At 42.1% G+C, this 27,537-nt stretch overlaps 1 protein-coding gene and 1 long non-coding RNA gene across 5 annotated transcripts in view; one reads left to right on the top strand and one right to left on the bottom strand.

Annotated features, from left to right (window-relative positions):
- LOC102076375 (uncharacterized) overlaps positions 1-27,537 on the bottom strand; it is a 55,495-nt gene that overhangs the window by 20,327 nt on the left and 7,631 nt on the right. The window contains exons 2-3 of one of the 2 annotated variants that reach the window (XR_003221365.1): positions 17,477-17,566; positions 15,907-16,484 (exon numbers count right to left, since the gene is read on the bottom strand). The exons of the other annotated variant lie outside the window; for it this stretch is intronic. This is a non-coding gene — a long non-coding RNA (uncharacterized LOC102076375). Of the gene's footprint in view, positions 1-15,906; positions 16,485-17,476; positions 17,567-27,537 lie in introns of those variants that run through there. 2 annotated transcript variants of the gene reach the window in all.
- etv4 (ETS variant transcription factor 4) overlaps positions 1-27,537 on the top strand; it is a 36,963-nt gene that overhangs the window by 7,468 nt on the left and 1,958 nt on the right. For all 3 annotated transcript variants that reach the window (XM_019362297.2, XM_013273431.3, XM_003448666.5), the window contains 7 exons: positions 770-823; positions 17,196-17,325; positions 18,735-18,917; positions 19,014-19,438; positions 23,502-23,570; positions 24,173-24,220; positions 25,640-25,812. In XM_019362297.2, the coding sequence (XP_019217842.1) occupies positions 770-823; positions 17,196-17,325; positions 18,735-18,917; positions 19,014-19,438; positions 23,502-23,570; positions 24,173-24,220; positions 25,640-25,812 (1,082 nt within the window). The remainder of the gene's footprint in view (positions 1-769; positions 824-17,195; positions 17,326-18,734; positions 18,918-19,013; positions 19,439-23,501; positions 23,571-24,172; positions 24,221-25,639; positions 25,813-27,537) is intronic.

The raw sequence follows: 27,537 nt of genomic DNA, 5'->3' as shown, positions 1-27,537 counted from the left end.
TCTAGACTTGATTTTGTGGGGAACTATTCACGCAATATTCACTTGCTCTTGTTTCGCTTTTCCACTTCTTCTTTTTGCTTTTAGTTTCCTTGTTTTCTCTCTACTTCTATTTTAAGCCAGTCGCCATCTCTGCAGAAGATGAAATCCAGACTGCTTTTAGATTGTTAGACAAAAGTCCCCAACTCTTTGGAAACAAATCCAAAAAGAAAAGAGCTGGTTTGTCACACTGTGTGACAGATCTCTTCACTCGTTTGGCCAGAACGGTTTGTCTTGTCTGTTGGGATTTCGAGCAGAAACTAGATAACACCTGCCTGTTAGTGTAGAGATGTGTGACGAGTTTGAGTTGAGTGTTTTTAAAGAGGCGGAGGGAACTTTCACTTATAGACACTTGTGAAACCGAAGCGGGCCTACTGGGTGGGGAGTGGGGGGGTGTTAAAGGACTTTATTTCCTCTATATAATAGTCTCAAAGCAAGGACAAAAAAAAAAATTGTATTTCTGCCTATTTTCTCCAACTTGGTGTGACTGCTACAAATGCTACACAAAACCAGCTTGGCAGGTTAACATCTACAGTGTATCCATGTTGTTGTTTTATTGATTTATCGATGAGTAAACTGCTGGCATGCTACACACACAAATCATGAAGGTCACCTGAATGAGCACAACTCGGATTTCAAAGAAGAGAAAAAAGTTACACCATCAGGGATGAAAGAAAGGTAGAGAAATATTAGATTCTTGTCTAAAACATAATCTGTTTCTTCTTACTTTCAGCTCAGGTTCCTGACAGTGATGAGCAATTTGTTCCTGATTTCCATTCTGAGAACTGTGAGTACATTCAGTTTTTATGTCCTTTAAACGAATGTCTGGAAATGCACTGTCAGTTTCATAGAAAACAAAACTCTGACCTCCTGACCACACTTTGTCACAAAATTTCTAATTCAATCAGGTATTGATTCATGTAACACACAGTGCTGTACATGCCCGTCTGACCCCATCTTTCTGCTTTGGCATTTAGCCTGTTCATATAATTCTGGTTGAGTTTTGCATGTTATGAGGAAGACGGGATGAAAGCAGCGGTCAGATTTGGGCTGTGAAGCCACCAGAGGCTTATGTCTGGATACTGTAACTCGCTGATGTTACAGTAATCTCTTTGGGAGGCAAAGCTATGCAGAAACAGAGGGGCTAATGACCCAGTCAACATGAAGTGAGTTTGGATCCCGGCGTTATGTGCTGCCGCCATCCATTTGCATGCCTTTGAAAAGTTGAATGGAGACGGCGCAGGAAACCAGTAAAAAATTATTCAGGGCCCAGGTACAAAGATGGCCTTTTGTCCGTATCGGAAGGTGTAAAATAGAAAAGCAAATTCCTGGGCTGCACAACTGAGTGCCTATTTGAATGAGTTTCCCTTTCTTGTTGTGTGTTTTAACAATGGCGATTCAGGATATGAGTGGGAGTACGTGTTGCTCTACAAACAGTTTTTTTTTTCGGCCCCATTCAGCACATTGACGGCTTCTCCATCTTAAGCAATGACACTGAAATGGCTAGCAACTTAAAGGAATCTTAAAGGGAACTTCTAGAATTAATCCCACCCCCTAAGTAAAACTGGCAGCTTTGGTTCCCGGTCAAAGGCGCTTCCTCCATGTGCCTTTTGTGTGCAAACATCATGTGATTTAACCAGCTCCGTGTCACCACTGGTCAGCCCCTCGGTGACACATGCCCTGCGTAATATTGTCACTGTGTCGGCCGACAATGTGGAGGAGGATGTGCGAATGATCCCCGGGCCACACAGAGGTCGTGTCTACTTAACCCCCTGGACTGTCAGCCAATCAGCTGTCAGGCCTCCACTAAGGGCTGACCTGGGTATGATTTGCAGGGTCAGCGGAGCTTCAATTTGACGGGCAGCTCACTTATACGCAGCAGAGACACTCCCGCGTTGACAGACAGTGTCCCTCCTGATCACGGTCAATAGCCGCTGAGTCCACTTAGAGCATCTCTATTCAGCTCTGACTGGTGGAAAACTGAAGCTGACAAGCGACTTTAAATATTTGCGCTTGTTCTGTTCCCATGCTGAACTGAAAAGGCGTTCTCAGCAAGTGTTTAAAAAAAGAAAGAGGTGACTCACCTGTTTTGGAAACTCAAAAACATTGAAAAAAAAGCATAAAGGAAAGCCTTAATCCCAGGTGACCGGAATATAATTGAGGCCTTCACTGAATAAGCGTCCTAGTAAAAAATTAAACATTGTTGTTTACCGAGTCAAGTTGTTACCTGCATGGGTGTGGTGCTGACGAAGGGAGGAAATGTGGAGCGAGTGAAATGGCAAAAAGAGAGGCAAAAACATTGGAACATGTTGGAATGCTAGATTAGAGAAGAGGAGGGGGGCAAGGCAGGGATTGTGCAATACCTGCACATCTGGTAAATCTATCTCATCTGGTCCATTCTCCCTCAGTTCACAGCTAACAAGCATGCTCTGTCTGCAGGCCGCCACTGAGGGAAGGTTATGCAAACATGCAACTTTTATGTACTTGCTGACCTGCCTGTGTATGCTTAAAGGTAATCGAACCATTGGTGATAACAGTGCACCCTATTTTTTTTTCCATCGACTTCATGTGATTGCCCGTGAGGATTAATGCTTGTTTTTCTGTGGTGACAGCACCTTCAAGGGTTAGGCCAGGGGTGGGGAATCTCAGTCTACGAGGGCCGGTGTCCCTGCAGGTTTTAGATCTCACCTTGGGTCAACACACCTGAATCACATGATTAGTTCGTTACCAGGCCTCTGGAGAACTTCAGGACATGTTGAGGAGCTAATTTAGCCATTTAAATCAGCTGTGTTGGTTCGAGGACACATCTAAAACCTGCAGGGACACCGGCCCTCGTGGACTGAGATTGCCCACCCCTGGGTTAGGCTGACGCTACTCTGTCAGACAGATTACTTTCTGTTTACTGCCTTCGGGGGAGAAACACATGGAGGTGTCAGTCAAATTTACAGTGCACAAACGTAATTAAAATAGTTTAGATGCGTCACTAGTTTCGCACTAAAAGGCCACAGTTGGAGGCTTTGCCGAGGCTTTGCCTGCACTGAGAGCTTGTTCTTTGTTCAAGTATGTTGTTTACACTTGGAGCAGCTCGAGAGATGTGACCCATTCATAAATTTTCTTCCCTGTGTACGTAAAAGGAAGTGTGCCTCTCCCTCCCCCCTCTTTCTCTCTCTCTCTCTTGCGCTTTCTCCCTCTCTCAGTCCTCTCCTTCAGTCTTCATTCATAAAAAAGCCCTACAGTACTACAGACCCCCGCCTTTCTGACGCCCCCCCTGCTCTTCAAGTGGATACTCCAAACTCCTCCCTCCCTTCCTGTGTCTGTACAAACTAAGTCAAATTTAAAAATCTGGACTCCCCTCCCTCCCCTTTCCCTTTTCTCTCTACCTCTCTCTGTCTTTCTCTCCAAACACACACATTCATGCACACACTGAGTGTTCCAAGATGTGAACTAATCCAGTGATTTTAAGAGTTGTGTGGGACGATTGTTTAGTTTTGTGCCTTGCAGTAATTATATAGGAAGTTGTGGCTATAGAATGCTGTTACAGTTCTTCTCAGCGAGCAAGTTTACCAAGGGAGAGAAAGCAAAATGACAAAGGGCGAGAGTTTCTGAGGGCAAAGGGGGAAGAAAAGAAAAAGAGATGAACACATGACACTGAAAATCAACTTTGTCAAAATAATTTTTACCTTTTGTCCTTCTGGGGTCCTTACAACATTGTCTACATGCAGCTGTTTTTCCGTTTTATGCTTTGCAACCTTTTCTTTAATTGTAGCACACCGTGCTGTGCAATAGGGCTGCATGATCCGTTTCTATACACTGTCCAGCAAGTGTCAAAAGGTGTCTGAAAAGTCCAAAGGCATCATTGTCAGATTGCTTGTTTTGTCTGACCGACATTAAAAGGCTGAAGTTATGCAAGATATAATCACAAACTGTGTATAAAACATAGACATAGCCACCGCAGTGGCACCTGTTTGTTTTGCGATCTCTCATTTTGAAGCCTCAGTTTTAGCATTGTGGCTATCTTGGTGTTTGGAAGCCAGAAGAGGCTTTATTTTGGCAAGCAGGTGGAGTGTTGGGTTATCCGGAAGAGCTGAGGAAGCTTGGTTAGCACACCGCATCTGTAGACTGACCATGCATTGCACATGCATTGCACAGACACCTGCAAATCTGTGCATTAAATTCTAAACATGTATTTTTATGCTAGTTGGCACTAAATCTTGAGTAGAAGAGGATGCTGGCTAAAGCTACCTCTCACCACCTGTTAAGGTCAGAATAGGTTTGACGCGTCTGCCTAAAAAAATAACGATTTAAACTATTACTAAAAGTTGCTGATTCTCTTTATAAAGAAAGGAAAGAAGGTAGGAAAAAGAAGAAAAGGTTCCAGTAACCCAGCTCTAACTAAATCCTCCCAGCAGCGTGTCTCTCTGGCTCCCTGTGTTCTGCTTTGTCATGAATTCACAGCGTTCCTCTTGTTTGGGTTGTTTTTCTGGATCCGAACTGGCCCAATCAGGCCCTATTTGGAGCGTGGGGCGATGGGTGAATCGAACCCATCCCCACCCCCTTTCCCTGCTCCCTCTTTCCCCAAAAGAGAAACATGCAGCTCTGTGTTCTCCACTTTCCAAAATACAGCTGCTATGCAACAAAGTGTGCAAAAACAGCCAGGTGCCTGCCAGACATGCACAGATACCGCTCGCCTTCTCGCTCTGGGGGAGGCGAGCCTTCCTCAATGACTGTGTTTGTTGCGGCATTTTGTTTTGTTTATGAGTAAAACACTTGATTTCTCTAACGTGAACACATGATTTCATTTGACAGCTTCTCCTCCACTTACTCACGCATGTACATAAACACACTTGGGCTGGTATACGTTTTGTTTTTTATACACAGGCTTCAGCCCTGAAGTTTTATGAATGGGTTGGTTGTGAAAGACTGGCTGAGGCAGCACATTGAGTTAGGGGGAGTAAACCTTCATTCATGACATTAACATGAGTTATTTCTCCACTAAAACACCTATAGAAGTACAGGCTTTTTTCTGCCAGCCTTTTACTGACTACAGTGATACAGAGAGTTTATTTTATTAGGTCTTTATTTGCATTTTCTGTATTTGGTGAAGTTGTAGCCACATGTTTGGTTTAAATGTCCTAAATTCAGTTAAGATGGGACCTTTTAAATATACATAAAAGTTACTTTGGGTTTACAACATCTTTTAGTCATGTTTCAGGCAATCAAATCCACTGAAATGGAGTTTTTAATGTCTACAATGTAGAGGAAAAGGCGTTTAATAACTTCCAGTGGGGAAGTTAAAGCTGAACTCCTGTGTTGATTCAGAACAGCCCTGTAAAAGCCAGGGGGCCATGGGGGATTTGAGCCAGGCAGCACAGCCCGCATGTCAGCAGCATAGTTCTGTGAATGGACAGCAGTGTGTGTTTTATTACAGGAGAGTGATGGGAGGTGTATGTGCAAGGAAAAAAGGGTTGATGGGATGCTCATATGCATGCCTGTCTCTTTCTGTGTTATTTACACGGACGGCTCCTCTTTCTGCAGCTGGAATGTTTTCTCTTTTAAAGGAGAGCACAGACCAAAGTGGAGAACAGATGCTGTGGAAGAGAGAGGGTGAGGCCATAAAAACAACAGTAGCTTAACTTGATTGAATAATAATAGGAAGAAGCAGGAATTGCAGTGACAAAGGCCAGTTTGAACATGTTGGCTGTTATGATAATCAGTGTTTATTACAACTTTAGTGTCAGTTTGGGTTTAACAATTAGGCATCTCTTTTAAGTACACGTTACACGTTCCATAAAAGCTAAAAATAAGTCGGTGCTTACTTTTGGCTTCACGTGAGACTCTGTTACTTCCCCTCATTCCCTGGACCTTTAGAGGGGAACGTAACAAGGCGTATGATTCTTGCTTTGGGTGCGAAAGGTCCCGGGTTCAAATCCCGGACGAGCCCCCACTTGTCATGTTCCCTACTAAAGGTCCTGGGGATGAGGGGAAGTAACAAAAAGTGTCCGGATTGAAAAAGGAGAGAAAGAGGCAAGATGGTTAAATGGTTAATAAAAATGTTTTATTAATGTTTCAACAATACTAACTCAAAGAGACGGTCAAGCCGCTATCACCTTTTAAAAAGGAAACACAACAAAACTCAGTAGTTGGTCAAAGCCCTGAAAAGTAAGTAAAACAAAAGGTTAATCACCAAACACACTCCTCTCCACAGAGCAAGAGTAATCAAGCAGGATGCGCACACACAGCTCACCAGCTGCAACACCACAAGGCTCTCTGGCCTAGAGCTCACCTTTCTCTGGCCTTAAGTACCTCTAACTGCTGATGGGAGTCAGCTGTACCCAACAGACGGCACCTAGGCAGAACAGACCACACCCACACCAGGGCAATTTCAAAAGACTCGAACCCCATTCACTTTGGTGGAAGTCATCTGGAGACTTTACTCAACCGATCCGTATGAAAAGACCTGTGATTGGCCCGAAAATGGAACCCAGGGCAGGTGCAGGAGTCTAGTTTACCTCCAGTCCACTTCAATCACAATATCCTGAAAGTTTATAGGGTTTTGCTCCAGTTAGGCATAAAAACAAGTTGTAAGACACTTTTTAAAATCAGAGAGAACTGGTAAAATGACCATCTACAGTACATATACAGTTGTCCAGTATAATTACAATTATTCCCAACATTTTCAGCTCCACTTCTTCAACCCCTTCTGAAGTCATAATCAAGAGGGATACCTAAGTTTTGTAACTTTTCCAAACAGAAGTTCGTGACTGTCCATGACAGAACTCAGACTTTAGTACTGTTTATACTTTACTTAACCCAACCCTATCTAAACCATTATTTGGTTTTGTCCCTTGTATGGTGGCCATCTTCTCATGTGTACTGCAGCGCTCAACATTTTTAGACATTACCCAGCTTAGCTGCTTGAGAGAACACAAAGCTCCAACATAGTCAGTTGAGACGTTAAAGAGTCTTTGTGCTAACAAGCCGGCAGGTTAAAGTACTTGTTATGCCTAACTGAGCCCATGTGAGAATAACTTGGACAGTAAAAGTCTGGTGAATTCCCAGTAAGCAAGTGGGCATCATGTGCTCCCTTCGGCAAAGTCTACCCAGACAGCACCACCGTCTAAGAGACAAAGCCTGACACTATGTGCTAGAACTGAGAGGGGGCAACTTCAGCTTTCACAGCTCATGTAAGAAAATGACTTTGGTATTTCACAATTTTGCAAACTAAATTTGTCTTAAGAACCACCTGTGTTGTCATTCCTCTCTAATTTTTTTTCCTTGTACCAATGCTGCTGCCTTTCCATCAGTTTTACGATAAAACAAAGAAATTAGTAGATGGAGCATGGCCAACCAGACAGTTCAGCATACACACTTATCAACACACCAAACACGTCCAGCTTCTGAGCAGAGGAGGTCAATGCATAGTAACCTGCTGACACAGAGCAGAAGGTGTGTAGCGTGAGCTGAGAGCTGGCGTACGCTGATATTGATCCTCGCTAGTCCAGGAGAGGAACAGGAGGAGATGGAGAGGGTTGATGGATGACTTGATAAAGATAAAGCAGAGATAAATCAGTCTGAAGGGGAGGGAGGGGGAAGGAGAGGGCTAGGAGCGGGTCAAACATGCCACGAAGCATTACGGTCGAGATCACTATCGAGAGGAACTGGGGGTGGGGGCATTCTGAGAAGTGCGGGAAGAGCTGTGGATGTGGCATGCTCACTGATAATTTCAAGCAAGGTGTCCCGGCCTTTCAGTGTGTTATCTCCTCCTCCCGATAAGGCAGATTTCACCTCCAAATACGTAAAGGCATGCATTCTCGCAAACACGTGAACGACTGCACACTCACATCCACGAGATGCCCCCGGTGGGCTGCTCATTATATCATTTCAGTAACAGTGTGAGGGAGTGGATCGATCGCTACATTAAACATTAAGAGGGGACAGCTATATTGGGGGCCGAGGGATTGAGAGTCGAGAGTCAATATTGTTCCAGATTAATTACATCCACCTCTCGCCTGTGACGGGATGTCCCTCTCATGGCACGTCCCAAGACAGGAATGTATTGTATCTCCTGCACTAAACAGCAATAAGGCTCCAAGATTTATGGCTGTTCAATGGCCATTTATAAAAAGCCAGCGCTGCACAATTGAAAGTGAAGTGGACAATAGGGAAAACATATGATTTCAGAAGATTTAGCAATTAAATTCTGATCCCCTGATACTTTATTTTCTCTCCCTCGTACTCAGTTTTTCCCATTTCTCTTATAACGAGAGCAATATCAATACAAATTGATCCAGTTCACTGAGGATTCAAGGTCGTACTGCAGAAGGAATTCTGGGGAAAAAAAATCAAAAGTTTAGTTGTTAAGACAACAATTACACCCCTTTCAAAAAATACTGTCTCGATTTCAAAAAAATGGGAAGCGATACTACGCTTGCAAAACTGTAGCGTCACTGCTGTTCCCATGTTTAGTGTCATTCAGATCTACATCCTGTTAGCCAATGCAACATAGTGCACGATAGTGCCCCAGAGGTGTTTTAACGGCCAACAAAGTCCAGAAAACATTTGTCAGAAGTGCCACCGTGCTATCCAAAGAAATCATCTCTCTGCCCTACTGATACTATTGTACTTTCCATCAATGTCGTTAGGCTTGTTTGGCAGCTATCTGACAACCATTCTTTAAATATTCAAGTAGCCTGAACCATTATCAGATGAGAGAAGATGATCTGTAAATCTGATAAAGCAGACACTAATGGAGCCAACACTCCTGAGCCTCCCCCGAGCAGACAGACAGTGAAGCCACTCCTGAGCCCGTTGGCTCCCAGAGAAGAGGGTGAGTTCGTCTTCCTGATTGTGCAGCGGCCTTAAAAGCATGCACACATGCCCAACACATGTTTCCATGCACCAGTGGAGTGACTGGACAGGCTTGAAACGGTCTGGATCACATTGGTTTGCCTAGCCTCCCTCACTCTCTTTTTGCTCTCACTCTTGCACATTTTCACACATAAGTAGAAACTTGGCCAAAGTAAAGTCAGTACCAGATTGTGACCAGATTTTGACTTTTTAAACTTCTTTTTTTTCCCTTTAACCAGATGAGTGTTTTTGACGTGCACTAAAGACAAGTAATTTGTGCATTCAAATGTTACAATCTTGTGTTCTTAATACATGTGCGAAACACTAATTTTAGCTGTAGTTCGTTGCCCTGTACCTGTGCATGTGCAATGACAATAAAGTTCTTCTTCTTCTATTCTATTCTAGTTATTGCTTATCTTTGATAAATGAGATTTAGGTGATTTTTAAGATTTGCCCTTGGTGCTCTATTTCACCATTACTGGGCACCTCTTAAAATGCCCATAAACTGGAAAAACTGAACTGGGAACAAATTAGAAATTCATGATATATTTAAGTGTGTGATGTAATGCATGATACAGTGTGTGTTCTATACTATTAATATGGAAGCTAATATTTCTTTAACACATAAAATGCATATATTTTCTACAAAAGAAGTATTTTAATTTTTAAATATCAGTAAAAAAATTTAGTTTAGTGAAACCGTAAGGAAGACAATTAAACAGGGTTCCTGCAATTGTTACTATTATGATTGCTTCCAATATGTTACCCATGATAAAAAAAAAAAAAAAAAAAAAAAAAAAAATGTATTCTAGCTGGTAGCACCTGTATAAGGATGGGTCATTCATATTCATTGATCATGGTTCATTTTTAATGGATAAACTGATGTAAATTTCAATTCATTCATCTAAACTTTAAACAGAAGCAAACTACTTCTGTTTCTATTTGTCCAAAAAGTGAATTTCTTCCCTCAAATTAGTTTTGCCCTTAATTTCTGCAGAAAGGAAGTAACACAGCATTTCCACAAGCAGACAGGGAATCCTAATGAGCATGTGCAATCACTCTAGCTCGTTTCTGGATTGAGGAATTGCGTGTTACTGCTATCCCTGGTCTCCATATGTAGATCGACTTGGTCGGTTTACGACCATGACAAATGGTGTAAAAAAAGTGAAAGAAGTAATGCAAAAAAGCATTTGTTTCTCTGTTTACTAGGCCAAAACATTCACTTCAACATGCTGTATTAGTCATTTAATATGAAGCTCAGAAATCAGGTACACAGCTGTGATCTATTTATTTTTATCTGTTTAGTGTTTAAAAAAGAGAACCCACACAAAACAAACTATATAAACTTAGAATTAGACCGTAAGCTTGGTCTCACAAAGTAAAATCCACCAGTCTGTGCAAAACTTTAAAAGCATTTAAAGTGTAGGTTACAGCAAGCCTATAATGCATGTGTTGACAGTCAGATTCTTTTATACTGTGCCAGGCATTCTCCTATTATGTCTCCACCACAATGTATTCACTAAGCAAATAACGTGATTCACAGCCTCTGTAAATCAATAACTTCCTTTTTAACCTTTAAAACCATCGTGGCATAATTGGCATCCTTGTTATTATTGATTACTCACCACAAGAGATCAATTGGAAAGAGTGGGAGACCAGGTGTAGGCCATATTTGCAGCTTGCTTTTAACGTGGCTGTGCAGCACGCTGAGGCCACGTGTCATTCGTTCTGCACATGTACAGCACATTTCATGTGAGACGGGAACCAGATCTCCAGATAACCCCGAGAAGATCCCTCCAAGAGTCCGACTTGAATCTTATTTGTATGATTGGACGCATTAAGTGTGTATTTACGTTACGCTTCACAAGTTCCTCGCTTTAGCAAGATCCAGTCACCCTGTTTGACACCGAGGCTGATGTCCAATGAGTTATTGTGAGCGAGGCTGTCGTGTGCTGCAGACTTCCAGAGGCTTAGCACTTGGCCAAGCAGCGTATAAACATCCAACGTAAGACTCTCCAGATGCACTCCTGTCTTCAGATTGGATTTCCCTACACTAGAGCCTTTAATGGTAGGAAATAATCTGTCCAAAATAAGATGGAAGAGTTCATAGCCAGGTCTCGTCGACTGCACGCAGCAGCTCCTTCACTTAAGATATTAAAATATTTTTGACTGATACAGTTCATGAAAGTTTAATCCCATCATTCTGTCTCTTTCAAGCTAGGCGATCGTAGAGATTTTTGCAAAAACTGGTTTAAAATATCAGTCGGTGTCAACACTATTTGTGTTTTTGTGTGGAACCCCAATAGTGTTTCCTGACATTTTCGCCCCAACTCCATATGGCTCAGCTGAGGAGACCATTGTGTAGTGAAGAGTCTGTGTGTGGGGATCGTGCTTGCTTATGCCATTTGTTTGTGGTAGGTGTCTGTTGAATGGAAACCTACCCAATGTAATTATCCCTCTACTTCCTAAAGCACTCAACCATGACCATCACCTTTCACCCTGCATCCTCCCTCTCTAAGAGCCAACATTTACATATGTAAGAGCCCATCTCCACCCTGTCTTTAGCTGGGGGTTATCCCTTTACGTAGGGCTCAAAAAAGGGTGCAAATGGCAAAGAATACCACAAAATAAGGAAGGAGGAGATGAGATGTGTTTGGATTGAGGAAGAGCCCTTTGACCTTAAGAGGTGGTGGGAATCTAACAGACGCTGCACACATTTCATACACTCCTGTGCATGAAATGTGGAAAGGCATACACATGAATACACTCACATACATTTATTTTACTGTATATACTTCTGTGTTATCTCAAAATTGTCTGCTTTACAACGCAAAAGCTGTTGTGTACTGTATCTGTCTCTTGACTTCTAAACACCTTTCAGTTTCCTCCGTGATCCATGTTTAAGTTCACAAACTGTCCCTCCCCCTAAAACCATGAAATATGAGGGTCTATGTGAAAAGATGATGTAACATTTAACAAAGCAGTTAGAGGAGGTTATACTGCCCCAAATAAAAGCAGGAAGAGAAGTGAACGTGGAAGAACATAAGTCTCCCTGGATCCGTTTACAAGACTGCCAGCACCGTATAAACTTTAGCTGCAAATTTGACATCATTTGGACAGAGAGATTTACTGTGATATACCAGAGAGTTTGTAATAGTTGGGGGAGACCAGAGTTTGTTTTAATGACTATTCCTGGAGCTGGATGTTACACTTATTCCCAGATTATGTTTTTAGATACATCAGCGGCTCGGCTTTAAAGATGGCAGTGTCCCAACATTTTTTTTATTGTGGCAATCCCCAATTTTGCATTCTAGCTCTAATATATCAAAGTTTTACTGTGTCAAGATTTTCTGCATGCACACGTGCACCTTAAACAATGTAAACTACCCGGGCAAAAAAAAAGTCCCCACTTGGATTTAACTGAGCAAACAGGTAAAAGCCTTCCACTGGGTAATTACTGCAGTGAATAATATGTTTCAGCTGGCAACAGGTTATTTAACCCCAACTGATGCACTCAATAGCTTATTTCTTAAAGCACCATGTAGGAAGACATATCCCGTGTTCGTGGAAAAGATGTTATTCCACGTCTGAAGAGTTAGTCATTGGTGGCCCGCATCATGGGAAGAACAAAAACAAAGAAAATCTGCTGAAACAAGTAAAACTGAGTTAATAATGCTGTTCATTAAACCTGGAAGGACACAGTGGTGAATAATAATCATCTCTGAAAAATAAATGCAGTCAGAAAAGGAAGATTCATTAAAGACTTGGTGAAATAAAATCATTAAAATCAGCAATAAAACTCTTGCCTGTGTTTAACAGTGAAATTAAGAACATTTCCACGCTCACAATCTAAAAAGAACTTGAGGGATTGTGACTAAACAGCTGTGTAGCCTTAAGAAAACCACTTATCAGTGAGGCTAATCAAAATTAAAGGCTTTAATTTGCTTGGGAAGCATAAACATTAGACTCTGGAGCAGTGGTAAAGAAAACACTGTACGGTCTGAATCCAGATTTGCCCTGCTCCAGATCAATGGATGCATCTGGGTAAGAAGAGAAGGGGATGAAGTGACGCTCCCATCACGCCTCGTGGCTACCGTACAAGCCAGTAGGGGCAGTCTTATGATGCGATGTTGATTCACTTGGTGAGATCTGAAATGAGGTCGGAAATCACCAGGTTTTTCCATTTTTAAATGGAGTTTTCTTTTTTATGCCCTGCTGGCACAGATGTATTCCAGGATGTTAATGCCAGGATTCGTTCAACTCAAACAGTGAAGAAGTGGTTCAGGGAGCATTTTCACTCATAGGTTTGATACCACAGATACCAGACTTTAACCCCATTAAGAAACGGGGATGTGCTGGAGAAGACGTTTTTAGCTCCAGTCAGCCCAGTGGACCACTTTGTTACCTAATGCAAGTTAGTATGTTAAAGAGTTAACTGGTCTTAAGGGTTAATTACAAAAACCCACCCTTTTCCAATTACGTAAGTACACATGTGAAAACTCTTAGAAGTGATACATTTGGCTCATTGTATGATGTCTGAAGCATCAGCCCGTGGGGGTATTTCTTTTGGGGAAGAAAAAACAAAAAGAACTTTCTTTGTACAAGAACTCTATGACAAGTTTCATGAGAAATTCGAAGCAACAAAATTTCCACAAACTGAAACAATACAACTTTGTGTGCTTCCTTAGCAGAAAGATACAAACCAGAAAAAAAGGAAAAGAGAGGCTATCAGAGCCTTACAGGTCCTAAAACCGATGTCATGGTACTCTTAAGAACTAGATTGTAATGTTTGGGGAGTAGTACACATTTTAGCATAGCTGAAAGAATTAAAAAATGTAAGATGATAAATTTGAGTAATGGAGTGCAATTTGCCCCTAGCACACAGGCGATTTGGCTGCTTAAAATAGGCCTCTGAACACTTATGTATAGTAAACAGTCCCCAGATTTCATAAATCATTGTCACTTGTTAGTGTAGATGGATCCATGTTTCTAAGGCACCCAGCATGTTTAAGCCATTGTCAGCACAGTGCTTTTCCAAATCACACATTATCATTCATTGCAAGTGTGATTGTGTTCCTTTAGTGAAAATGACTGCAGATTCTCTCAGAAATTGCTGTATTCATTGTTTAACCAACTCTGTGTGTGTGTGTCTAATTGAAGTCCCCATGCGACAGCAGTCACACGCAGGCAAATTACACAAACACACAAATCTGCATGGTGCTCATTTACCAGATTAATTAATATTCCAGAAAGGTCACACACAGATAACTCAAACACACACACACACACCCAGACCCTTCTGAGTACAGCTGACGCCGTTACCCGGCCGGTCTCTTTGAAATGGAACCTCATCATGAACTGAAAGCCACATCAAGGGCAATATTCCTGCCAATCGCATTAGTGGCTCTGCTTGGCCGCGCTGTGAGTGGACACTATCTGAGGATTGTCTGCAGTTCATGACCAAGACAGAGAAAGATGGGAATGTCAACAGACAAACACGGCTGTATTATTAGAGCGGCAGTCATGTGCCACCCTCTGTGTGCTAGCAGACAAACTGTCGGAGACTTAGAGGAGGCTGGAATCCCATCGCGTCTGTCTGGGAAATCTGGGTAAATGCTCTCTAATCCTGTTGATCCTCCACTAAAGCCAACACTTCCTCACCTGCCTGCCTGCCATGGGAGAGTGAGTACAGACCAAAAATAGGAAGGATATGATGATGAGCAGCACTCTGGAATCACATAATTTATCATTTAATGTGTTTGCTTTCTCAAAGGCATTCGGGTTAAAGTAAAACAAACACTCGAACAGGAATTGCAACTTTGAATCCACAGCAGTTGGCAGAGGATTTTGGATACGCGTAGGCGTTATTGAAAATTTTTGACACATGCTCAGAGAGGGAAAATAATTCAAGGGCAGGGCAAGGTATATTGGACAGCAGTTGCTTGTCACACCCTGTAGTATTTTTTTTTTTATTTTTTTTGTCGCTTATTTTACTGTAAATGGGACCATAATGTATAAAATGCCCTGCTGTTTGTGTGAAACTAGTAATTGAAATTGCACTTATTAGGAAAAAAAATACTCTTAATTGTACTCGAGAACAAAAAAGTCAGATGAATTGTTGGCAACTCTACCTTTATCAACTAAATATTTTTATTATTATTTTAGAGATACCGTTGTGTAAAAGTATTGCAGTTGTACAGTCCTGCAAAGCGAAGTACACCTCATGATTCAGTAACTTGTAAAACCACCTTTAGCTGCAATGATTTCAGGTAATTGTTTTCTGTATAATTTCATCAGTTTCTCATGTCACTCTGGAGGTATTTTATCCCTCTCTTCTTTACAATGTACTTCAGTTCATTAAAGCTTGCAGACATTTGTTTATATAAATTTCAATCTGGTTTAGGTGTGGATTGCACCACTGCATCCATCTCATAGGTTTTTCACCCATTCTGTTGTAGATTTGCTGCAGTGCTTGGGATGACACTCTCCTCTTGTATGACTGTTTGGCCCAAGCTTTAGCTGGAGGGCAGATGGTCTCAATGACTGCAAAACAAGCCCAGATCATCATATATTGTATATTGTATCCAGACATCTCTACTTTGGTCTTATCTGTCCAAAGGACATTGTTCCAGAAGTGTCATGGTTTGTTCAGTTGTAACTTTGCAAACTTGAGCTCTACTGCCAAGAGGTCTTCGCCTGGCAACCCTTCCGAATACTCTGTCTTTTTCTAAATGTACTCTCATGATGATCTGAGATGTAGCTCTTGACTTTTTTTTAGCAGTTTGAGCATTGAATGGCATGACTGTAGGGTGGAACTGTTAGCACACACCTGAAATCTTCAGACCAGCAAACTGACAAAGCTTCTGAACAGAGTCTTGCAAAAAAACTCTTTTCATGTGACTATATATATATATGTTGACAGAGTGTAAAACCATTTAATGAAAAGTATTTTAATGTTGCCATTTTATTTCTTTTTTAAGAAGTAGTACTTCCAAATTTGAGCACCCTAACTTCCATCTTAACAGCAGATCCCTGAGGCAGTTTGTGGTTTATGTCACTGTAATGTTGTGTCAGTTTCTCTCCATTTTGTTTCACTTTCTACCTCCTGCTTTACTGGGACAGTCATTTTGGGCTTCATTCACTAGAGCCAGATTTTTTTTTCTTCCTCTTTTTGTGAATGGACGACGCTATATAATTACCTGGGTTGAGCTTTCAGTGTGGCCTGCTCCGTCAGCTCCACACCCACTGAACACACACCCACCCACACCCACACACAAAAGGGATACACACTTTTATGCACGCAGCCCACTTAGAGACTAGCCGAGATTGCTAATACACACGCGCGCTCCTGCACACATGCGCACACTTAAATACATGCCTCCCCAGCTGGAAGTGCGCAGCTGCTGCTGTTTACCCTGTCGGGACCAGAAAAACATCCTGTACAGTTCTCCGGGTGAAAACCTCCCCTCACATAATAAACACAAGCCCTCGGCACATTTTGAAGCTCCACTTTGGGTGGTTTCTGTGGCCGTCGAGGCAAAGGTCCCCTCCAGCAGTCTGGCTTGATGGACAGTTTGGTGTGTTAAAGATTGAGTAGATTCCTTTGGGGGAACATCATATGGAAAAAACATTTAGTAAAAAAAAAAAAGAAGAAGCTGAAAAATTTTTTTGTAACACATGACACATTATCAGGTTATCTGTTATCGCTGTCTGTGCTTTCTTTTTTATCTCGCCATCAAATGCAAGAAAAAAAAAAAAAAAAAGGATACAAGCAAAGGCTGACATCTGGATACCAAATCGGAAAGAATGCTGAGTGTATATGCCGTTCTAACAGAGCTGTGACATTTTGCTTTCATCGCTCCATAGACATCTCTCTGGCCCGTACAGTTGTTTAACTTGAAGTTTAACATGAAGCTTAACTTTGAAAGAGGAAGTTTTGACTGCTGTTGTGTCTGGAAGAGCGAAGAAAAGTGGGCGAGGACACTCTGGGCTTTCAAATGACTGCTGGAATGTGGTCGTGTGTGAGCATGTGTGCTTTTGTGTGCCTGTTCCTGTCAGTGTTTATGTAAGTGTGTGTGTATGTGTGTTTATACGTGTCTATCTGCTGCCCTGTGTTTTGCAGTTGTCAGTCACTAAAGCATCTTGGCTGGCATGTAAAAGAGATTCCTGTGCAGACAGAAGAATTTGTTTTTGCCGTTTTTGCCTTTGAGCTTAATAGCAGTAGTATCAGGGCAGGGCTGGATGACAAAAGAATATACAAAAGTTGTCCTGTATGTGCGCCAAGTTTCATCTCTGTTTACTGTCTCTTGTAGCGGTGGCATTTCACAGCCCTCCAGTCACCATCAAGAAGGAACCGCAGAGCCCGGGCTCCGACCCCAGCCAGTCTTGTAGCCACAAACCGAGCTTCAGCTACCCCAGTGGAGAGCAGTGCCTTTATGCCAGGTATTTACTGTAGTGCATGTTTAGTCAAGGATGACTTCACCCTTATCTTTATCTCACTATGAAGATAAATTCTTGGTTGAATCTGTCAAACTTTTAATATTTTATCTCTGGGATTTCTTCATCAACAATGTCACCAAACATCAAAAATTACCTTCATGATTATTTGAGACAATCCAGAAAAAACAGTCTTGTTTCTTCAGTATAGGATAGTTTCAGTCAAAGTAAGTTTTTTGTACAGCACCTTTAAAAAACAAACAAAGAATGGAGATCACAAAAGTAATAATGCAAAAAATAAAATGTCAATTAAAGTAAAGAAAATACGATGGCATGTCACGAACTTAAGTCTGCAAGTGTTTTGAAGCTTGATATACAGGAAATCACTGCAAGCCTCATCCCCCTCGGGCAAAGTGTTCAAAAGCTGAAGGGCAAAAGCACCGTCACCACCGTCGCCTCTAAATTTAAGCCTCGGCACGCAACAGCACAAACAAAAGCAATGTCACCACTACTCGTGCAGAGTGAGCTTTGGTGTTGTTTTTGGCTTATGGTTGACACACTAGAGACTGCTCTCGCTTGACGTGCGCTCGACTCGCTGCAGTCTAATCCTGGTAGTAAACCTGAAAAACACTGGAATAAGGATACAAGAAGTCAAAACAGGGAGGGAAAAAAAGTTTGAAGATGGTGAAATTTTTCTGCAAACTTTCCAACTGTAGCAACAATTTCTCTGTGATGGTGTTATCTGTATCGGAGAGATGTCTGTGGAGGGGAATCAGCAGACTGGCACAGACTTGTGCCACGTTGCACAAAATGGGAGACGACACCAAAGTGTGCGGTATACCAGCAGTCATTGCGTCACTTTTGTAAACGCTGCCATGCACAATGATAAAAATGGCAAGTCTTAAACTGCCTTTATCACACCTCCCAATTTTGTGAACTTGCCCGCTCAGTGTAGCTGACATGGAATCAAGTGTGCAACCAAGTCCGCAGCTATAAGCATTTTTTTTCTGCTAAATGATGGGCAATGAGTAAGCACACCTCATGCAAGCAATGAGTATTTGTGGCAACCGCAATGACTTATTTCTGCTGTATGAAAGTGGGGGAGGAACTCTGAAGTGACACAAAAGGATGATTAATTGCCTCCTCAGATATTTAGACATCCACTCTTACCAAAGACAAAATAAATGCTTATTTTACCTTTTCTCTCAACAAAAGTGTACAATGACCAAGCCCAAGTTGGTCAACCCAACTCTTATCACAAGTTACTGACTGAATCCCTGCACAAGAACTCCTTCTGTTTGCTTTGTTTGTTGTATTCATTGAAGAAACAGCTCACCCGTTGTGACATGTGTAGTCATGCATGGATGTTTTTTTTTTTTGTCATGAGTGTATTCTTCATTTATTATACTTCACAGTGCCTATGAGCAGAAAAGGGCTGCAGGAGGAGCAAAGAGCTCCTGCCCAGGGACCCCCATGTCTCCCATGCAGCAGCATTACTCCCCCAAACCTGCCACGGCCGGACGGCCCGATGCTGGTTACATGAACCCAGCTGCCACCTCCCAGCCACTTCCCAGCAACAGTTACCCCATGAACGCCAGGTGACACAGCGCTGAAATCTTACCATTGGGAATTCTGGATATTATGTTGATTTCTCCTGACGAATGTATCCTAAACTGTCTTATCTCATTTCCCAGTTCCAGGTTTCAGGGACCATCAGGAGACCCCATGTGCCCTCAGTTCCCCCAACCAGCGCAGGCCTTTCAGCGCATGCCATCTGCCCCAGCTGGCCACTGTACCACTGGTGGAGGTGGGGGTGGTGGTGGGGGACCAGGGGGCGGAGGGGGTGGTGGTGGTGTTGGCTACCATCGGCAGCACTCTGACCCCTGCATGCCTTACCTGCAGCAAAGCTTTAAGCAAGAATACATGGACCCGCTGTATGAGCGGGCAGCCCATATGGCAGGGCCGGGTCATGTGAGTGGACAGGGACACGGGCATGGACACGGACACAACCATGGCCATGGACCTCACCCACACCCACAGTTGCACTCACACCCACATCGGTTCCCACCAGCCCACATGATGGTCAAGCAGGAGCCTACAGACTACACCTATGAACCAGGTGAGCAATAAAGACATTCATCTGTCTGAAACACATCGTTTTAGCTCATGTCCAAGGACCACCAGTAAAGACAAATCTGCTCTGATTGGTCAGGTGGCATTGCAAAAACAGGACAACACTGTTTAAGCACTTGCTCTGCTAACAAAAACATTTTAGCAACACTAGTAAGACATTCTGACATCTCCAACTTTTCCTCTAAGTGATCCAAGTAATCAACACCCAATTACTGGGTGTTGATTAAAGATGTCAATGTTCAGGACTTAAGCAGTGGACTAAAAAATGGCTTGAAAGTAACAGCTGCTTTTGTCAGATTTGTTCCACTGTCTAACAAATTAAACTGAAAAATATGTAAAAAAGAAAAGCTTTATTGGGACTACATCCATCTTGAAATGCAGTGGATGTGACCACAGAGATTAGGAGAGAAGGAAACAGATGGGAAAGTGAGACACATTGTGCCAGTATGTTACATAGTGATGGAGATAAGGACCGTATAAAAAGCCTTCTCTGCAAACAAGGCATTGCAGGCACAGTGATACAGTGGTTTTGTTTGGTTTTTTTAAACGGGAGATCATAACTCTGTTTGGCATGGACACAAGTGTGTTTTCTTTTTGTGTGCATGTAAAGGTTTTGCACAAGAGCAAAAGACACAATTGAAGGGTATGTTAAAAAAATTCTTAGATTTAGGTGGTGTCCTAACACTTTTTTGTCTTTTGGTTCAGAAAATGGATCACAAAAGCATTTGAGAGACTCAAAACAGCAAATTTAGAGCATTTGTCTTTGTTAAACTGCTTGCGAATCAGTGGGTTGAAAACCCTCCCCTGTGTACATTGCTTACTCTAGAACAAAATGTCCAAAAGGCAAACAAACTTCTTCACTGTATCTGCACTCCTACCCAACTCCCTCTTAGCCTCCAAAACTCCTCCTTTCAACCCTCTGACACTTTGCAGTGAAAAGGGAGAAAAAAAATGTTTTTTTTCTGCTGTAGCTACACCCCTCCCTCCCTCCTTATCCCGCTCCCTCCCTTCACCGCTCTCTGTGAGAGAGAGGCAGAGGAATTTCATTGAGAAAATGGAGGGCACTGGAAAGACTAGAGTCCCCGGTGGAGTGCTCCAGGGTTTCATGTTGCACCAGCGGCTTCCTTTTTCTGCAGGCAGATGAACTCATAATGGAAAAATGAGCGTGGCCACAGTAACTCGAACCTCTCACTGGCCGGGCTTTGGGAGTGGGTGAGGGGAGGGAGTGGAAGGGTAATGGGGGGAGGTAAGGGGTGGGGTAGCCAGCTCAGGCACTTTAACAACAAGCACTACCAGTAGCGAGTATACAAAGTAGCTCTTCTGCTGGCTTCTCCCTGAATCTAAAATGAGCAAGAAATGTAACACTTAGCATCCTCGTTCACCTGTACTAAAATGGCTTAAGGGCTGATAGCGGTCCACATGTGCTGAAAACGGCTGAAATCCAAAGAAAACAGAATTTATGACTGTTTTGACTTGCTGTTTTTACAGTAACAATGACAAGAGTCACACAACCTTGAGAAAGAAACGGAGGAAAGTACCAAAGGATGTTTTTCTGTGGATAACTGCTAGGTGGAGGAGCAAGTTTTATTTGGTGGGGTTTCCTTAAAAGTCTCTCTCTGATATGGGTTTGAACCAATCCAGAGGCTGATCTGACATAAAAGATCAAAGTTTATCTTTATTTTTGTAGACGATTATACAACAAGTGACTGGACTGTGCACAGGATAATAGAGAGTGACAGGGGCCTAAAACTTGGATGCGATTACCAGTAAATTTTCTGTGCTCAAGAACATGTACTCTCTCTCTCTTAGAAGTCTGTATTGAAAAGTCACTCACTGTATCTCAGGTGGTCTAAAACAGCGGTCCCCAACCCCCGGGCTACGGACTGGAACCGGGCAGCGAGAGTTGAGGCTCAGGTGTGAAATTTATGGTTTTCAGGTTTTTTTATCGTTAACTTGGTTTCCCTGGGTCTTTTCCCGTGTTATAGTTGTGTGTCTTAATTTGAAAGAAATATTTACATGTTACCATAGCGACCATAGAGCGTTAAGGGGCAGAGAGGAAGATGTCACTCTCAATGTTGTTGGTGCATTTCAGGAGGACGCTGCTGATAAAGTTACACAATAACACAGTGAATTCACATTTATTATTATATATACAAATTATCACAGTTTTTGTCTTGGTCGTATCGTTTTATTTTGTTGTATTTATCCACGACACCTTAAAGGCTGGTCCATGAAAATACTGTTTGTCATTAAACCGGTCCGTGGCTCAAAAAAGGTTGGGGACCGCTGGTCTAAAAGAACCTTTTTTTTAACACGTTAATAAAAATCCAAAAGCATTTTGCAAACATTTAAATGGAAAATTATGTTTCTTTAGGCAGCTGAACAATAATCTGTGTTGGAGTCTTCACGTATGGTTAATAGCATCCATTTACCTGATAGAAACCGCATCCCAAAAATGTAAAGTCCTAAGCAATGACTGAGGACAGTTGTTATTGCCTTTTTTTTTTTTTTTTTAAGCGATCAAGTAGTACATACTACATACTTGTAGATCGATCTCCTTGAGCTTCTTAATGTGCAGCATACAAAAACCAGCAGCCTGCCAAAGGGTTCAATTCGGCCGAACGTATGGCTGTGCCCTGTGTAAAATTCACCTTAGCCTTAGAGGTCTACTTTGGTCACCACTTTTGGTTGTATCGTGAGCCATCTGTGGCACGGAGGTCACCTGTACTCACTGCAGTAGTCTCCTATACAACTTGTCCTCCCATATAATCAGGGAATCTTTGAGCTTCTGCACTGATATATCAACAAAATGCCGTTGAAAGGCAACTTGATCATATACTAAGGTTTTCAGCCCAGCCATGCCAGCCGCAACATCTGCAAGGTTGCATACATACAGGCAGTTCTGAAGACATACTTTCCTTCAGTTATTTGTTATTTTCTGTTGATTTACTGTAAGAAATTCTCTCCCAAAATTTTGATGTCAGAAGCACGTAATGGAAAGAGAGTAATAAAAAACAGCACCAGTGTTTTCTTTCACTCTGCACAATGTGAACAATGACAGTCAAATGCCGCAAGTATACAGTCTCATTTTAAAAGCCGGGTAGATAATGAGACTCGTAGTTTCACATACAAATTGGCATTCCATAGCTTAATCACTGCTATTGTGTTGAATCAAAGACGCAGAATGGTCATGCCACGGAGTACACAATTAACCCCAGTGCTCTCACACCCAGTCTACCCATCAATCCCTGGTGAGAGCCTGCCATCTCTGGCAGACATATTATTTACAGTATGATCGAGCGCCGCTGCCCTGGAATGGAGGTTTGATTTTCCCCAGTGGCATCTTATCACAGTCACAGAGCTGCAGCTGCATTCCCCAGGAGTGAGTCACGGTCAGAGCCAGAGGCAAAGAGCTGCACCTTTCAGTTTTATGCACTTGCTTGGCTCATTGATACAGTTGACAGACTGTAAAAAACAGACAAACAAGCTCTTATAATAGGCAATGAGTCACCTTTTTTTTTGTATGCTTAGCCAAAGAAAGAGAAAAACACACAGACAAAGGTTAGCGGCTCGGTCACAGGAAATGGAAAACAATATTCTCACATTACATGTGAAATGCACTTTACAACTGTCCCAACTTGCAGAGAATTTTGCTGGAAGGTTTATGAGGAGCAGTGTAAAATCTATATCGGTGAATTCTGCTATTTGAGCGAGCCAACGATGTGCCCAGACAAAGTGCAGACACTGTATACTGTACCACTTTTCTGGTCTGGTGCAGGTGCTTGCTCATGGCCTAAAAATACCACCAGGGACAAGAGAAGTGATATGATAAATGCAGCATTTGCCCTTGCAGGTTCACAATGATCCCACTAAATCCATCTAATACACCCACTTTTCTCAAACAAGTAGTGCTTAGGAAAGCACATTAGCAGCCATCCTTGCATTTTAATTTGACTTGATACCTTACAGGGATTTCTAAATGACACTTTATGCCATAATCTAAATGTCGGTTCATTTTGTTAACCTGTAGCTCGGTGTTTCTGTTACAGATGTGCCTGGATGTCCCTCTATTTACCACCACAATGAGGGCTACCCAAACCCCCAGCATGGCAATGAAGGTAATGTGAATGTTTTGCATCCTACTGCAATAATGCCCTTTAAAGGCCTTCAATAAATGTTATTATGGAGTTAAAGGAATTTAAGTGATGTCAGTATACAGAAATTGCATGTACCCAATCTGCCCTGTCTCAGAAGCTTTATCTACTCTGGTTAGAGGTCTGCGGTCATTGGCTAACCGGCCTAGAGTGTGCGTGCTTCCATTGGCCAACCAGTGGTGTGTCTGTTTCCATTGGCAGAGGCTTTCGCCTCACCCCTGCCTCAAGAATCCCTGAATAAACATAAGTCCTAGAAAAAGCACACTATTTCCCCAGCAAAAAGAAAAACAAGCCCTCCCTTCTTTACCATTGTTTGCAAGACCATTTTCGGCAATTTGAAATCTCATTCAGATGCACTCAGCATATAAGATATTACAGGTCTTGCCCTGCTGAAATGCTCCCCCTGTTAAACAAGTACTAAAGTATACTAAAAGGGCATTAATGTTGTGAGTTATTTTGGTTGAACAATATTTAAAGCTTGCCACTGGTTCCAGATGAACAACCTAGTTGTGCCAGGATGACGGCCATTTGAAATACTGACACAATTCTCCCCCCTCGTCTCTTAGGCTATCTGTTTGAAAATGACTCCCGTGTGGTTCCAGAGAAGTTCGAAGGTGAGCCTTCTTACCACATATCCCCTCTGCATGCACACACAACTTCAAATGCACAGCACACAGGTGTTAGTGACAACAGGAAGAAAAGAAAATCACAGGAAACACAGTCACCTACTTCAATCTCTTACATGACTGATTCTCTGCCAGAAGTAAAAGTACCCCAAGGGTATCACTATAGTCGCTGTGGGGGGCCATGAAAGGATTAACTCGGCTATTACAATTTTAGTGGACCTTAACAAGTTTGAGCAGAAAGGTTAATGGTTTATTTAAAAAAACAGAAAAAAGTAAATGACTAAGCAGAAGAAAAAGAAATGCATTTAATGATAGTCAAAAAGCAAGAAAGTGGTATAAATTTGCAATTTGCTGCAGAAAGTGAGTTGTACTTTAAAATCGAAGTGAACAGAGCAGCAATAATTATTATTTACACGTCATTTTAATGTTCACAGTGTACGGACAGAATGGAGTAAAACAACATCTACTTTTTCTTACGCAGAAGCCAATTTTTCCAATTTATCTGCATGCTAACTGGTTAATGTGTGGTCATGGTGGTTGCCCAAAATGAAACTGCTGGAAACCGAGGTACATCAGAGTAAAAAAAAAAAAAAAAGTTGGGAACTACTGCCTTACTGTCTATCATATTATACACACATCAGAAGGATCCCGGTGTCCTCACAAACTGAGTTAGTGGGTTTGGTTTCCTTGTACCCTCCAGGCAAGGCTCCTCTGTCACAGAAACAAGCTTTTCCCATGGTGTTGTTGGTTATTGATGCTAAGGGAGATTGAGTGAAGAGCCTGAGGCCGTCAGCACTCGTTGAACCAGTGAAGTGTGCAAGTTCTCTGAGAGACGACAGCAGTAACTTAGCTGTGCATCTCGTGTTCCAACACCTGTGTACAACATATCAAGTACCTGGTAAACAACCTAGAACCAAACACCAATCAGTGTCCATTTACCTTACTAAGTAGTAAGCTTGATTTCTTTCTTTTTGCCCTGTACTGCCCCTTACTTTTATCTCTATTTGCCTCGAGTTCAACATGCTCTGGCTTTTTTAGCTGCAAGCTGACATTTACAGGGATTTGGGTTTACGTCAGTACGCAAACATGGGGGAAAAAAAAAAAATCAAGATTAGATGACCTACGGATGTACTTATCCTGCTAGAATTAAGCCACTTTTAGGCTGTTAGGGGTCAAACGTTTCTTGTTTGCACAGCAAGAAGTACTTTAGACCATAATTTAGTGATTGAATCTTCATGGTCGGATGCATTATTGTGCTGAAAATATATCAACTATCACATTAACTGGCTGGAGATAAACCACAGTGCACATTGGGCAACAAATCTTTAAATTCCTGGTTAAATGTAATAGATGGAAAGCATTTTGACGCCTATAAACATACTGAGTACCTCTGTGTTCCCCGTCCAGGTGAGGTGAAGCAGGAAGGGGGTGGTCTTTTCCGTGAGGGTACACCTTACCAGCGCCGTGGCTCTTTGCAGCTCTGGCAGTTCCTGGTGGCCCTTCTGGATGACCCAGGCAATGCCCACTTCATCGCCTGGACAGGCCGCGGCATGGAATTCAAACTAATTGAACCAGAAGAGGTAAGTCTGAACTGCAAACTACCGTTTTTTGTTTGTTTGGTTTTTTTTTTTCAATCAAAGATGGTGGAAAACGTTGTCTGTAGGCGCTATAATCGACCAGGCTAGCCATCATGATGTCACCCACTGGTCTTGCCATTTTAACCAGATTTGACAACAGAGGGATGAATCGGACTGTGAAACCACACACTCATTGGCTAATGATTTGTAACTGACACGGCTTTATCTACTCTGGTTAGAGTCTGAATCATCATCCTTTCTAACTCTTAGAATGACCATAAATTACAAACAGACTTAAGGGGCTTCCACACCAAAAGCAATTCGCTCATTTCCCGTTTTGCCTGTTTTATACTTGACAGTTGATTATAGCCAGCAGACAGGATCTGGCTGCTTAGAAAAGTCAAGTGTAGTTCCCACATCGCATGTCTATTACCAGTATCCTTCTCCATCACTGGTAGTCACGTGGATTTAAACTAACGGCTAAGCCCATAAAGTCATCAGGAAAGAGTTCGCTGGCATCCCAGTGAAAGTCAGTCAATGGTTGTTTCCAAGACTTCAATACAAAATGAAATTCTTTGAAACCAGAGGAGCCACCCCCTGCTGGCCATTACGGAAGTACAGGTGCAACCCTTCAGAAGCTCATTCGATCACTGCTGCAGGTCTCTTCCTGTTAAAAAGGAGTTCTTCCTTCCCACAGTCACCTAGTGCTTGTTCAGAGGGGATTGTCTGATTCCTGGGATTCTCTCTCGAATGTTGTAGGGTCTTTACCTTAAAGCACCCTGAGGCATATGATGTTGCACAGCACTACATAAATAAACTAGATATAATGCATCTTTAAAAATGGCCATACACAGATGCAGAGGTTGTCTAGCTCTTAAAAGAGACATTTTTATGTTTCAATTTGCTAAGTTACTTAGCAAGTAAATTCAGACTTATAGCCAGAGAGTAAACTTTGTAAAATGTTGGGTAAATCAAGTCAGAAACATGCAGCACACAACAGGAGTCCAGTTCAGAAGCATTCTCACTAGTGGAAATCACCTTTGGTTTAAAGCGTGCTGGAAGCCAGAAACAAGATGTCCATTGACTTGCTGTGGATTCAGTGGTCTATAACCTGCAGAGCCTTTGTACTAGAGAGTTTAATATCCAGTGAGTGTCACATATGTGATCTCACATCTCACTTTGTTAGGTAACTTAAAAAAAAGTTCTAGTTTAACTGGGGCTTTCTCTGCAGTAACAATATCATTTTAAATGTTTGAAAAAAAGACTACTGCGATATAAAATGCATTATTTTTAACACATTACTGTGTGGCCTTGTCCACTGAAAGCACTGATAGTGATTGTGACATTAATATGATAAGGTTACTCTTTAAATAAATTTAGTGAGGGTTTGAAAGTGCTACCTAGATTACAGCAATGAGAAGTGGGATTTGGCCACTTTCCTCATAGGCCTATTTTCTGATCCATCTTCCATTAGGCCCCCATACATTATTCAACACGCACTGGATTGATAAATGAAGGACAAGCACTATCACAGAAACATCCAACACCCCTGTTCTCTCTCACCTCCTCACATTTCTTAAGTCCAGACATTTTTGCAATGTTTAAGTCTGCAGTTTGATTGGATATCAGAGCGCCTCTATTTAGGTGGGCCCGAATACAGACAGGCCTATATTGTGTTTTCCATTATCTTTTTACTGTACATTAAAAATGAATGGGGTAAGAGTTTTA

The sequence above is a fragment of the Oreochromis niloticus genome, linkage group LG8, assembly GCF_001858045.2.
Source record: "Oreochromis niloticus isolate F11D_XX linkage group LG8, O_niloticus_UMD_NMBU, whole genome shotgun sequence".
Lineage (NCBI taxonomy): Eukaryota > Metazoa > Chordata > Actinopteri > Cichliformes > Cichlidae > Oreochromis > Oreochromis niloticus.
The sequence above is the reverse complement of the archived record's forward strand: the minus strand, read 5'-3'. Positions and strand labels throughout refer to the sequence as shown.